Here is a 15,618-nt window from a genome sequence, read left to right as displayed (position 1 = left end):
TGGTCCCGAATCTTTAGTCGCCCCCCCGATCTTTCCATATTTCTATGTAAACTGTAGTCTTTTTAAATTCTGACCATTTTCTCCATTTATTGGAAAAGCTATTTACTTGTTCTTCGCATCTGCTACTCATAAATTCCTTGTTATAAATATATTCAATTCTTCCGCACCACTGCCTTATGTTAGGGCCTTCTGTCTCTAACCATTTTTTTGGGATTATCCCTTTCACTGCATTTAACAGATTTGGGGAGATCGTATTTCTGTACTGCTTTAAAGATCCATCTATCCTATGGAATAAACATGTCCAAGGGTCATCTGTGATGTTCAAGCCTGTGATTTTTCTAATAAGTTGTTGAATCATCGACCAATATTCCCGGATCTTAGGGTATTCCCACCATGTGTGTGGTACCTTGTACCTTGTGACTGACAACCTCTCCAACACAGATTAGATTTCTCTGGCTGACATGGTTATATACCATCTTGATAGAAATTTATAGTTCATTTTGATGGTAATCACATCTGTGGCAGTGCAGTGTAGGGCTCTCAGCACAGTATTAAGTTTGTGCTCATTTAAACGTGATCCTATTTTTTTTCCCCAAGTTTCTATAAATGTAGGTTGCCTCATATCCACCATTTCAATTAACATCTAGTATATCTGAGACATATAATGTTTTGTTATTATTAATGGATTACAGAGCTTTTCCACAAGGTTCAGCTCTTTTTCTGATCTGAAGGGTTGAGGCAAGGATCCTACAAAATGTTTTAATTGTGTGTATCTCCATTCATTTAGTATCATGTTCCCTCCCCTAGTGTTAGGTTTGTGATAACGACTAATCTTTCAATTATGTGTTATATCTTTTAACTGTGTATTTCCCACCCAACCACCAAACTGTTTCCCCATTCCTGGTGCAAAATATTTGGTGCCTTCTAATGATAATAACGCATAGTTCAATTCACACTTGGCTTGTCTGTGCATCATATCCCAGATCTTATATACAACTCTCATTATTTTGTGTGTAGCTTTGTGTATTTCCCTATACTTTAGTGGGATCCAAATGTTCATATCTAATTGGGTTTGGCTTAATGTGGTTTCAATCTTAACCCATCTTTTATCTGAGTTTTTTTTTTTGTCCACTCTATTATATTTGAAATCACAGCTGCCATCTAATATATTTTAATATCTGGTGCTGCTAATCCCCCGTGTTTTATCTCTACTGAGGGCTGCAAACTGCACTCTAGGTTTTTTCCCTTGCCATATAAAGTTTAGCAACATTGACTTTATTGCTTTAAAATATACAGATGAAATGGCGATTGGTAGCATTTGAAATTTATAAAATATTTTAGGTAAAATTATCATCTTAAACATATTTATTCTCCCCAACCATTAGAGACTCAATATTTTTCTGATGTCTGATTTTATTTCGTTTAGCATGGGTATGTAGTTGGCCTGATACAGGTTTTCAAGTGATGGTGTTAAATGTATCCCTAGATGTTTTAATTTTGATTTTGCCCAAGAAAATTGAAATTCTCTTTGCAATGCCTGCTCTTCTTCTTCTTTTTTTTTTTTTTTTTTTTTACCTGATATTCAAGATTTCTGACTAGTTTGGGTTTATCTTGAAGTTTGACAATTCCCCAAATCCCCATATCTCTTCAGTTCTTCCACATTTGGAAGCTTTATTCTAGGGTTGTTAATGAAAAATAAAATATCATCTGCGTATGCTGCAATTTTGTGTTCTTTCTGTCCAATCTTCAATCCCCTTATATCTATATTTTTCCTTATAGTCGCCAATAATGGTTCTAATGACAGGACGAATAAGAGGGGAGAGAGAGGGCATCCCTATTTTGTCCCATTGCACATTTCAACCTGTGGTGATAAATTGCCATTCACTTTTACCAATGGATATTTGAACCAATGGATTCCTATACAGTGCTTCTATCCACTGAGTTATTCCTTGGTCCAATACCCAGATCCTTTATTGTTTCGTCCATAAACTCCAAGTCTACCCTGTCAAATGCTTTTTCAGCATCGATTGACAGCAAGAGGGCTGGGACGTCACGGTCTCTAAACGTATGTAATAGCAGTTGTGTTCCTATCCCATTATCTTTTCCTTCTTTTCCTGGGATAAATCCTGTCTGGCCTGCATGGATCCACTTTGCCATTAAATCCTTCAATTGGGTTGCCAATATTTTTGCGTATAGTTTTGTATCTGTGTTTGACAGTGCTATTGGCCTATAACTAGAACATAGGGTTACATATTTCCCATCTTTAGGTAGTACTGTTATATGGGCCTGCAGTGATTTTACTCTTATTTCCCCCTTTTCAACTATCTCATTCATATATGAGCATAGTTTCGGGACCAATATTCCCTTGAATCCCCTGTAGTAACGGGTAGTATACCCGTCTGGACCAGGGCTTTTTCCAGTTGGAGAGTTCTTTAGGGCCTCCATTACCTCTTTCTGAGAAATTGATGTCTCTGATGCCTTGTACATACGATCAGATAATCATACGAAAAAAGTAGTTTTCGAACTGATCGCATGATTATCTGATCGTTAGTACACAGCTTTTGACAGCCGATCACGACATTACGTCCAACAAAATCCGAAGGGACATACATGAAAACTTTTGTCATGCACTAGGCTATTGTACGACAATCGTTTAATCAGTACAGTATGCGTCCACTAAAAATCGATAGACAAAGACCACGCATGATCAGAAACACGAAAATAACCCAGAAAAAGCCTGGCTGCCATTGTTTTTTGTTTTGCACTATCCAATACATAGCTATGCAACCAGGAAGCTTTTCCAGAATCGTATGAAAAAAATCATACATTTAGTACGCATTGTTGAATTTGATACTAGTATCATGCAACAAAATGCGAATGATAAGTCGTTGATTATCTGATCGTGTGTACGAGGCATAATACTGATAGTTTATCTATTTCTATTTTGGGCAACTTCGATTCCTTTATATATTCTTGAATCCTTTGTTTTCTATGCTGTTCTACTTCCTTTGTTTCCTTTTGACGAACAGTATATAAAGTTATATAATATTTGTAAAATGCTTTAGCTATCTCTGCTGTTGAATAAACCATTTCCCCCTTACTGTTCTTTATTTTTTTTATATATAGTTAATTTATTTTTTATTTTTTAATAATCTTGCTAAATATTTTCCAGGTTTGTTTCCCCCCATTTATATCTTTCCCCAGCAACTCGTCCAGCCTCATCCTCCAATAATTTCCTCAATTTGTCTCTTTTTAATACTAGAGCTTTTTGTGCCCCATCGTCCATGTTCCCTTTATGTTTTTGTTCCAACTCATGTATTTCTGTTATTAATCTATTTACATAGGTAGTTCTTTCCTTTTTTTTCCTAGAGCCTATTGAGATAAATATTCCTATGATGTATGCTTTATGAGCTTCCCATATTGTGGCCAAGGAGATACCTGGGGTATTATTCACAAGGAAATATTGGTCCAATTCCTTCTTTACCCTTCTTACCACTTTCTCATCCTGCAACAATTCCTCATTTATTCTCCAAATGTTTACCTTTCTAGGGGTCCCTGCAAGTTTTATCTCTGTAACAATTGGGGCTTGGTCAGATATGGTCATTGTCCCTATTGATGTACTCACCACTGCTTCTATTAACCTATGTTCTACGAGTATATAATTCAGTCTTGAGTACATCGAGTGCACGGGGGAATAAAAAGAGTAATCCCTCTCGCCAAGATGTTGGATTCTCCAAGCGTCTACCAATTGGCAGTGGAAACGTTTATCCCTTACTTTGCTGAGTTGAAGTCCTCCCGTCACCCATGCCTTCGATGTACAGTTCACAGATGGGTCCATAAGGAAATTAAAATCCTCTGCTAAGAACAAATTACCTTTTTTAAAGGAAGTCAGCTTCTCTATTTTTTTTCTTAAATACCCTTTTGGATTTTTATTTGAGCAATATATGTTTGCCAAGGTACAATCCATGCCCTGTAGTTGTCCCTTCATGAAAATATATCGGCCCTCTGGGTCGACCAATCTTTCCAAGAGACCAAGAGAGAACCTTACATCCTTAGCAAAGCTGATTGCTACTCCCTTTGCCCTCCTAATTGGTGAGTCTCCATAGTACCATATCAGATAATGTTTTGAATATATTTTCACATTTGTAACTTGTGCAATATACAGTATCTCACAAAAGTGAGTACACCCCTCACATTTTTGTAAATATTTTATTCTATCTTTTCATGTGACAACACTGAAGAAATGACACTTTGCTACAATGTAAAGTAGTGAGTGTACAGCTTGTATAATAGTGTAAATTTGCTGTCCCCTCAAAATAACTCAACCCACAGCTATTAATGTCTAAACTGCTGGCAACAAAAGTGAGTACTTTTGCAACAATTCTTTTTTTCTGATCCTCAGAGAGTTCTTGGCCATGAGGTGCCATGTTGAACTTCCAGGGACCAGTATGAGAGAATGAGAGTAATAACACCTAATTTAACACACCTGCTCCCCATTCACACCTGAGACCTTGTAACACTAACGAGTCACATGACACCGGGGAGGGAAAATGGCTAATTGGGCCCAATTTTAACATTTTCACTTAGGAGTGTACTCACTTTTGTTGCCAGCGGTTTAGACATTAATGGCTGTGTGTTAGGTTGTTTTGAGGGGACAGCAAATTTACACTGTTATACAAGCTGTACACTCACTACTTACATTGTAGCAAAGTGTAATTTCTTCAGTGTTGTCACATTAAAAGATATAATAAAATATTTACAAAAACTGCGAGGGGTGTACTCACTTTTATGAGATACTGTATGTCTCCTGTAAGAAGACTGTGTTAGCAGAGTTACGTCTAAGCTCCTCCAATACTTTGTGTTTTTTACTTGGCGTATTTAATCCTCTGACATTATATGACAGTATTTTCAGAAAATTCATATCGTCTCTCCTTCTCCTCTCACCTCTTTCAGTTTATTGCACCCCCCCTCCCCCACCCAGCCTAAGCCAAGTGAAGGAAAAGGGGTTTCTTCTACAAAACCTCTGCAGGAATCTATGACTAAAATCAATAGAGGAGACGACATTGACTAGTGGTATTGTGGAGTTGCCACAACTTTGTTTCCCCTTTCCCCTCCCATCTAAACTCTCTCAACCCCTACTAATCCATTTGGTACTGTATCAGTCTGTTTTACTTCCTGGACTAATTGTTGTACATTTTATTATACCCAATTGCCTTACTCATATTTAGAAAATAAAGAATTAAAAAAAAGAAAGTTGGAACATATAATCTCACAACTCACGTTCAATGAACTGCAACAAAACATACTTCAGATATTTACAGTCACAATCCTTGAATTCCTTCTTCTTAGGAAAGCAATGGAGTTTATGGGGTTTATACCAATAACTACTACCTAGGGACTTCCCCAGGGTTTGACATCGTTTTCAGAAATGTCAAAAAATATACCCGATCTGACAGAAACACAGTGACATGAAGCCCTATAGACATTTGGCATGACAGTGATATCATATGCTTCATATGATTTTTTCATATGATCACACATACACATATCTTTCGTCCACACATTTTCATTGATTTTCAGTTTATTAATTCATTTAGAATATTACATATTTTACATCCAACAATTCACGTCAGATTTTGCTTCAATCACATATGCCAATGTGTTCACATACAAGAGCAACTTAATAATGTGAATTGTATGATAATGTTTTGGGTGTTACAGTGATTATTCACATTTTAGTTTTATATATCTTAGTAATTGCACTTATGCACTTTTCTATTTTCGTGTGTTTGGTTTTGATTGGGGTCATTCTGTTTATGTAATCAGACCATAGATACTTAGCAGCGGTTCACTTCAATGAACGTCCAATCAACTTTACTACTTTCAGCTGCATATGCACCTTTATCTGTGGTCTGTACAGATTCAGAATGAACTTGGTAATGAGTAAGCGACATTTCTAGTCGTGAAACGCGTCTACCTGCTGTCCTATGTTCTCTCAGTTTGGAATTTTGATGCCTATTTTTGATGTGGAATAAATATACTCCTGTTTGATTTCACCCCGGAGTGCGGTCACTTTCTTCTTGATCAATCAGTACTTGGATTACGGATCCGACCAGCACCTGACACTATCTGGAGCGGTCTTTTTTCAGCTTGGACTCAACATGACAGTGATATCAGCCAGGGATAAAATAATATAGTTGAAGTTCCTACATACAGTATAAAACCCCAAACAAAATAGAAAAAAAAATGTTACCTCTTTAACAAGATTATGTGTGAAATGCAATACAAAAAGAGGGCTCATGTATATATGTTTTGGCTGTGCCGAAGTATTGTGAGCTGCTGTAGAGATGTAACATTTGCAAAAACAAAATGGAAGCCTTCCTTTGCCATGTCCAAGGCTAATATTACTTGGGCTATATAAAACTGCACTCAGAACTATCCAGCAGAAATAGCTTATACATTTGTTATTCTCTTATGCTAAAAGGTATATACTGTTAAAATATATTATATACATTATGCAACTGTTGTCTTTCTACTCCCAGAAGTATAAAGCTGGGGGGTGCTTACGCCCAACTGTAACATGTAGCATCACTGCTTGTTTTATTTTGGGCAGGATTAATCTAAACTTCTTATACTTATTTTCTAGCTATGGCTAGGATGATCTGTAATTTACAGCTCTAAAGCTGATTAGAATAATGCTGCCATAGATACTCACAATAAGTAAGTGTCTAGGAAAGAACAATCCCAACCAACGTGTCTTCTTCTGAGTTAAATTCAAAGACATAATTGTGACCTCTAAATGTAAAAGCTTTACTTCACTGAACATCCACCTTTCCCATCTCTAAGAAAATCATTTAAACCATTTCTGCAGAAATAACCTGCCAAATTGAAACTTTACCCCTAACTTTAATTTTATTATTTTATTATTGTGGAGAAGAGTTGAAACCCATGTTAGGGTTTTATTGCTGTTTCTGGACCCATTGGGGGATTTTCCTCTTTTTTCGCAGCATTCACAAAGAAATTAGACCTCTCTAATGGGGACACATATACTAATTAACAGACCAGAGCAAAGACAGAACGTGCCATGTTTTTATTGTTATCTGTATCTTAGTTGGTAAGTATTCCACTCACATTCTCTGTGGTCCCCTGGAGGAGAAGTGAGGGGAATGTCTCCAACAGGGGCTCAGGGAAAAGGTTAGAGCCGATATAGGTTTTTCAAATTGTCTGTGTTCTTGTTGGGAAGACTTCTCCTACCTTCTGTGTGTGGTCTCCGGAACAGGGAATAAGGGGAATCTTTGAACATGGATAAATTAAACAAACACTTGGCAGAGATCCAAACCCTGGGCCTCTATATCCAAAAGTGAAAACTATTTTTTCCTACCTTAAAGAATTCCAAATGATTCACAAATTGCACCTAAAACCTCCAACCTACAATTTATACAATTCTTCCTGTGTTGTATACTATAAAAGACTTGTTTGGACTGGAATGGGGAAACTTTCTGACATTCAGCTCTTGAAGAATATTCAGGTATATACACAAATACTGTTTTTAGTGTCACTAAACCCACATCATAAAAAAACATTGATAAATGGTGTAATACATGCCGTTCATACTCACTAAGTCACTATGATATTCAATTTCTGTATTCTGCAAGAAACTTGGTTGATCCTGCTGCTCTCTATTTCCACCTTCTGTTGCTGTCCCTAATTCAGCCAGGGATTTTGCAGCTGTGGTAACAACTCTGCACATGCTCAGTTTTCAGTGGGATTCTATGCTGAGCATTTCCTCGTGAGCAGCCCATATGACTTTAGAGTTGCACATGTGGCATAGCTCCCAACTGTTCCTGATTTCAAGAGATTGTCCCTGATTTGGGACAAAGTCGCTCTGTCCCTCTTTCCTTCTCATTTGTCCCTCATTTTAGTCTGATCTATATAGTTGTATATAAAATGCTCTATTTATCTTTCATAAAGTTTTTGACAGTGCTAAACCTTTCATCCAAATTCTAATATGCTGCATTTGTAAATCTGAAAAGCCAGTTGGCAAAGAAAGCACTTGTGGGTTTAACTAAGATTTTTTTGTTTAATTGTTTAATTCTCCTTTAAGGGGGCATGGCAGAGGGTGTGTCCTATTTCCAAACAGCTGTCTCTTGTTCCCATCTCAAAAAGATGGGAGGTATGCATGTGGGCATATACATATATAGTAATAAATGACAGCCTACTGCCTCCTCCTTCATGCCCACTAACCAGCTAAACACAATGGGGGCGGGATATTTCATGTAGATTAGTAGAGGCTTCACCTTCCTATCATTCTGTGATGGTGGCGGGTATCAGATCCCTGCCCTTCTCACTAACTCGTGACCAAGGACCAGATAATCTCTCACCCTGCCGTCACTTGCGTAACAATGCCACTCTCAGCTGCACCCGGCACATAGATTTTCCAGCTTGCGGGACCACAATCTAGATGCCAGCAGGCTGAGAGCGATTGTCACTGGGCTAATTAAGCAATTAACCCTTTCACTGCCACCACCGCTACGTAAGTATTATAGAAGTACCTGAAATAAATAAATAATAAAATAAATATTCTAAGAAACACGCTGGATGGGGTATGATACAGCTGGTGACTAGCAAAAATCCACCCATACCATGTTATTTCCACAAAATAATAAAGCTTTCAGTTAAATATATATTTGTATGCCAGTTTAAAACAGTTTACTGATAATATTTATTTATTTTTACTCTGTATTCCAAAGACTGTTTTTTAATTTTGAACATGTGACCCGCAGCAGAGGACTAGAAGCTCCTCCTTCTGTTTCCCTGCAGACAGGCTGGAAAAGATCTGGGTCATGTGATAACTGTATATTGATTGGGAAAAAGTTACTTAGATGTTTTTTTTTTTTTTCAAAAAAAGAAAGAGAAAGGACAATGTAAACTAAACAGTGTGTGTTTAGTATCACTTTAATCCACTCACCTCTTTGCCGCACCTGTATAGTTCTGAGTGCTAGAACATTCTGCTCATCTGATAGAAACTGCTTCATCTTAATGAAAGGCTCCTTCCCTTTCACAGTAAGTTTTCGCCAAGGTTTGGGACGTGCCAGAATCTCGCTTACTGACCCCTGAGAGAGCCCTAAAACATAGTGGCCAAATACACGCTGTCCAATGTTATGTTTCAGCAGTTGCTCCTTCACTTGGAAAGCAATTTCAGATGTATCTAGATGCTCATCTTCCACTGAGCTGGAATTGGTCCCCTCAGAGTGATCACTGAGCGGGCTAGACTCGTGATTCCCAGTTGACTGGTGATTGTTGGGGACTGCACTGGCCTTAATTGTGTAAAAAGAAGATGGGTAACTAAGTGCTGAGTTGTTTTCAGTCTTGAGTATTGGTGATGCAACCTGATTTTTATGAAAGTGATCTGCTGCTAATTGTTCGCTATTGTTGGAGCAACCAGAGGATGGGCAGGAGTTTCTCTGAGCTCTTCTTGACAAGGATACTTCTAGCATAGAGTGGGAAGGACTGGGTGTACAATCTCCATCTCTGTTCATAGGGGATGCTGAGTATGGTCTCTCAGCTGGTACAGGATCTTTTGTGGCATCCTGGGAATGATCTTCCTCTAGAAACAAAGACAGAAAGAAAACAAAAGATTATTGATCCTTATAAACTAAAACATGATAAAGCAAAATTGATTAGCCAATTGGCCATTTAAAGGGTTAAGAAGCAGGTGAACTTCATGCACTAAGCAACATATTTAAAGTACAGAAATTATGAAGAAATCCATCTTAATCTGCAATCTATTTTCCTAGCTGTACTCTGCTCACTAAGGAAAAGTGGCAGAAACGTTTCTGCAGATGACAGCAACTTTTGTATGTCAGCTAAGTACACTTGGCTATACACAAGCAGATCCAGCTTGCCAGGTCTGACCATTGGGTAACTTGATATCTATATCATTATGACCAAAGGTCACACATCTAAAACTTGGGTTTCCGAGGTGAACAAACAGATCACCCTGAAAACAACAGTATAAAATGTACAACATGGTTAGACAAAAAGCATTTATCAATCTATTTTTGCTGAAGGAGCTGTATTTTTTTAACATTGCTTTACATTTTTCACAATCCTAAATTAACATTCTCCATTTCTTAAAGCGGTGTCCACCCAAAAGTGGAACTTCTGCTCTTCCCCCCCCCTATCCTTTCAGGGGGGAGGGGGGAACGGGTACCCGTTTTTGACAGGTACCCTTCCCCACTTCTGGGAGACGACGGCGTGGCGCCGTCCCTCGGATGTTTGGCCCCCTCCTCCTTCCCTCACCACCGAGCCAATCCAAATGTGCAGCGCGCTTCGCGCATGCGCATTATGGACCCGCCCGTGAAGCCGCAAGGCTTCACTGCTGGGTTCCCTCCCTGGCAATGGCGGCGGCAGCACCTGACAGCCAATGGAAACATCAGCTGCGGTGCTGACATCGCTGGACTCTAGGACAGGTAAGTGTCCTAATTTAAAAGTATGTGTAGCTGCTAACTTTTAATTTTTAGAGGGGGAGGGGGGTGAGGCTGGAACACTGCTTTAAGTAAATCAATCCCCAGTGTTTAACAGTCTTATGGGTAAAGAACTTGAAATATACTAGTAGATGGCAATCTGAGTTAAAGCATTTGTTACCCCAAAACTTCACATTGCTGATATGTGGCTGTTGTACCATGCACTTTATGAGAGAGTCTCCTGTTCTCTTTGTATTGCTTTGTATTGCTTCCTTTATGTGAAATGGTATTCCTGCCAGTCCCTCTGCTTTCTTATTAAAAACTGACCACAATAAGCAGGAGAACACAGTGTGGTCAGTTCCCTACCTATGCTGCTCTCCTCCAATGATCAGACTTGTCCTAACACGCCCCTCTGCACAGCCATTCACTGAGAAGCTCAGTGTACTGCTGTTTCTCCTCAGAGGGAATGCCATCACTTATAAAAAAGGGAAAATATATATTTATAATGTTTTTTAAAATCTATGCAAAAATGTTTTCCTTTCATTTCTATTTTAAACTGAATAGGTTGTTTTACAAAGCGATCTTTTACAATTACTTTTAATAAACATTTGTGTTTTAAAGTAACATTCTCTTCTAATATGTTAATTACAAAATAAAGTCTTGCATTATATCAGTAGTGTACAGTTGACAGGTGCTTCTAACAAATGTGTAATCAGACAGCATACAGTAAGCTGCGTATCAATGGTAAATGACCAGTTCATGTGTATGTGAGCTATTCACAACTATGACATAACTTGATTACATACCACAGCTGGGTACACCTGTTTTTCCTAATAGATAGTTCTGTGATGGGTAGTATGCTTCCTTTTTGATTGGTAGGCCTCCCTCACCCTTGGGAGATTCCTGCAAATCATAAATACATTAAAAAATGTCTCTTAACTCTTAACTTAACTTGTTAGCCTGTAAATACACATATGACTACAAATTACTAACCACTGCAAGATCACAGCTGACAGAGGCAGACTTCATAGCTTTCAGAATGCTGTGAAATAAGTAAAAAAGTAAAACTATTAGAATTTTATACCACAGTTCTGCTTTCTTACAATAATCAGTTTTTATAACTTGGTGTTAATCTGTAAGTGCCGTGATTATTTTTGTCTAAAACTGTCACCATGCAGAGGATAATCTAATCCATCAGCACAATGACATTTGTTCCGCAGGCTAATGCCTTAGTGCCAGTCTCTGGGGCCCAGACTGAAGAGCTTGTCGCAGACTCCCTCTGGATTTTAGGCACAACTGTCGAGCAAAGTGATGATCCTACAAAAGTCTTGGCCCACTGTCTACTGTGCTGCCCTACAATCCCCTAGTGAGTGTGTTTCAAGAATCCTATGGGATCTAGGCACTTTATAATCTGTGATCGGAGCATCCTTTAAAATCAATCAAACTCTATTAACTCACTTAAACTGCTGTAGATTTACAGTGAGAAGGACTTAAGCAGGCAAACAAAATATGATGCAATTCAAACACCCTGCAATCCCATATAATAGGTATATAACACATATACCCAGACTATGCACCTCAAAGTATTTACACATAGTTAAGCCCCCCCCCCCCAACTTTCCACCTATCACATTTTAACCAACTGCACCATCCTGGTGCTCGCTGTGACTCCTTTCTAGGCCCTGTTCTAAAAGTTTACTTTAGAAGCATTTTTTTAAGAACCGTATATTGTCAATTTCAGTTCTTTCTTTGGCCAAATGTTGCAGCCCCTGCCATTGTTTAATGCATTCTCACCTAAAATACACTCACTGGTCACTTTATTAGGTACACCTGCTCAATTGCTTGGTAACAGAAATTGCTAATCAGCCAATCGCATAGCAGCAAATCAATGCATTTAGGCATCTAGACATGGTGAAGACTAAAGTTCAAACTGAGCATCAGAATGGGAAAGAAAGAGGATTTAAGTGACTTTGAATGTGGCATGGTTGTTGGTGCCAAATGGATGGTCTGAGAATTTCAAAAACTGCTGATCTACTGGGATTTTCATGCACAACCATCTCTAGGGTTTACAGAGAATGGTCAGAAAAAGAGAAAATATCCAGTGAGCTGCAGTTGTGTGGAAGAAAATGCCTTGTTGATGTCAAAGGTCAGAGGAGAATGGGCAGACTAGTTCACGATGATAGACAGGCAACACTAACTCAACCACTCGTTACAACCAAGGTATGCAGAATACCATCTCTGAACGCACAACACATTGAACCTTGAAGCAGATGGGCTACAGCAGCAGAAGACCACACCGGGTGCCACTCCTGTCAGCTAAGCATAGGTTTACCAAAGTTGAACAATAGAAGGTCGGAAAAACATTGCTTGGTATGATGGATCTCTATTTCAGCTGCAAAATTTAGATGGTAGGGTCAGAATTTGGGGTAAACAGCATGAAAGCATGGACCCATCCTGCCTTGTATCAACGGTCCAGGCTGGTGGTGGTGGTGTAGTGGTGTTGGGGATATTTTCTTGGCACATTTTGGGCCTCCTAATATCAGTTAAGCTTCTTTTGAACACCACAACCTATCTGAGTATTGTGGCTGACCATGTCCATCCCTTTATGACTACAGTGTACCTATCTTCTGATGGCTTTTTCCAGCAGGATAATGCACCATGTCACAAAGCTCAAATCATCTCACCACTGGTTTCTTGAACATGACAATGAGGTCACTGTACTCCAATGGCTTCCACAATCACCAGATCTCAATCCAATAGAGCACCTTTGGGATGTGGTGGAATGGGAGATTCCCAAGATGAATGTGCAGCCGATAATTCTTCAGCAACTGCGTGATGCTATATCGACCAAAATCTCTAAGAAATGTTTCCAACACCTTGCTGAATTTTTGTAATGAATAATTAAGACAGTTCTGAAGGCAAAAGGGGACCAACCTGGTACCAGCAAGGTGCACCTAATAAAGTGGCCGTTGACTATATATATATATATATATATAGCATTATGAACAAGCAATAAAAGCACTTTAAATTAACCCTAACTGATCTCTATAGCTGTAGGCATTGTGGATAAATAAATCTCCACAAAATAAATAAATAAATAAAAGTCCACAAAGACAACACTCTAGGTCACATGTGTCAAACAAAAGGCCCATCAGACCATTTAATGTGGCCCTCGCACCTTTGCTGCAGCTACCGCAACCCCCTTGTCTCCTCCCCTATCTTATCCCAGCATTCAGCAGCAGAGAGGAGGAGGCCAGACCTGCAGCTGACTCCAGGCATCCTCTAGTCCTCCTTCAGACTCCGCACTTTCTGCTTCCCATCTCCATCCCCATCTTCTTCCCGGCAGCAACACAAGGTAGGGGACTGCAGTGTGATAAGGGAGAGGGTGGGGGACTCTTGACATCTGATGTAAGAGGGGGATGGGTTGCTCTGGACATCTAGTCTTACAGATACAACTGGCTCTTTCAGCACAACCATAATGCTAATGTGGCTCGTGATGAAATTGAGTTTGACACCCCTGTTCTAGGTGTATCAAAACAAAAGGTGTTCAGCGTGTGGTAGAGAAGGACCCTTGCTCTCTTTGTGGAAGCAGTGCTCTCTCTGCTGTGGTTAAACATGCATTCTACTGAGTCAAAGCAAAAACTCTTCAATAAGCAGGGAGCATGAGCTTTGTCGATTAGATAACTTTAACTCTAGTATTAGTTGGTAGTAATGTATCTGTCAGACATTTGCAGAGAGGCTGCTGCTTTCACAGGGAGAGCAAGGGTCCTGCATCATGCAGTCAGTGGACAGACTTTAATACTCAGTCTGTGGATGCTTTCTATGGAAAACAAAGTGAAGGATTTGCATATCTTTTTGATGCACCTGGAATGAGTTTAGCTGATTAAAACTGGAAATGTAATCATGCTTTAAAGGCTAAGTTTGCCTTTCTGAACATGTTACATCTCTATTTAGGGTGTAACATGTTTAGCATCCTACCCCGATCCCCCCCAACTCCCTGTGACAGCGGGTGGGGGATCTTCTCCCCTTTGTCACAGTTTAAAAACAGTGCGGCCATGCAGGGTTTTGCCCACACAGCAGCACCATTCATTCATTCATAGTTTCCTGTACATGAATAGACTACAAGGAATGTCAGCTATTGCTGGCTGATGGCTTGTAGTTCTCAATGAATTGTGAGGGCACTGATGTAGTTCATTGATCTTCCTGCTCTGTAGCTGTTTGCCCGTGTCGGGAGGTGTGGGCAGACAGCTATCCTGAGAGTCTGCAGGCATCTGCTGATCGCGGGTGCAGTACTCTGCAGGCTCCTTACCTGCAAAAAAATGTGCATTTTTTTCAAAGATGAGCTTATCATTTAATGTCTATAGCTTGGATACAGGTGAACTTTAAATTCAAAACAAAGATAGTGATTCAGCGCTAATGATCTGATGTAACAGCAGCTAGCAAAAAAGCGTAACTATACATACACTGAAATACAGAAAAAAGGGGGGGGGGGGTTTGCTGCGCTTCAGAGAAAATTATACTTAGTAAAATACAACCAAAATAATCCCTGTGAGGAGAATATACTAAATTATATCATAAAAGTTAATTCATAAGATGTAATAAAGTTCATGAATAAATCTGGTGCAGATGATAAGAAAGGGTTCATAAACGTTGATGTATCCACCACCAATGAATGAAATGCACACTCACCAGAGCAAGGTGCTGTCTATATTATAGGACAGCGTGAGGGTATAATTCAGCAAGCCTCGTAGCCTTTGGACATCGAGATATTCAGCAACATCCGGTCTCAGGAACGAACTCCAAAAAGTTTATCCTCTCAACACGTCATGTGGGATTTTAATTAAAAAAAAAAAAAAATCAGGCTGGACCTTAGGCATTTGACATTATAGCTCTCAATTATCTCAAACGCCTAAGGTCCACCCATCACTCCTTCTTGTAGTGGTGGCTTGTGAAGTGAGTCCTTTGATTGTTTGAATGTCATTTATTTTACATTTATTTTATATTTTTATGTACACTGGTTTTCTTGTCAGTGTTACTCAAATTTTGCCTATTAAATTTCAAATATCCTTTCGTACTGCACCATGAGCCTCTCCCCCCTTTTTATTTTTTTTTATTAAAATCTCACATGACGTGTTGAGAGGATAAACTTTTT

At 39.1% G+C, this 15,618-nt stretch overlaps 1 protein-coding gene across 5 annotated transcripts in view; it reads right to left on the bottom strand.

Moving 5' to 3' along the window:
- CUX2 (cut like homeobox 2) overlaps positions 1-15,618 on the bottom strand; it is a 711,333-nt gene that overhangs the window by 51,641 nt on the left and 644,074 nt on the right. For all 5 annotated transcript variants that reach the window (XM_082244161.1, XM_082244162.1, XM_082244165.1 and 2 more), the window contains 3 exons: positions 11,460-11,508; positions 11,273-11,369; positions 8,969-9,607 (listed from right to left, as the gene is read on the bottom strand). In XM_082244161.1, the coding sequence (XP_082100287.1) occupies positions 8,969-9,607; positions 11,273-11,369; positions 11,460-11,508 (785 nt within the window). The remainder of the gene's footprint in view (positions 1-8,968; positions 9,608-11,272; positions 11,370-11,459; positions 11,509-15,618) is intronic.

The sequence above is a fragment of the Pelophylax lessonae genome, assembly GCF_965119305.1.
Source record: "Pelophylax lessonae genome assembly, chromosome: 1".
Taxonomy (NCBI): Eukaryota; Metazoa; Chordata; class Amphibia; order Anura; family Ranidae; genus Pelophylax; species Pelophylax lessonae.
Note: the sequence above shows the minus strand (reverse complement) of the source record. Positions and strands in the feature narration are given on the sequence as shown.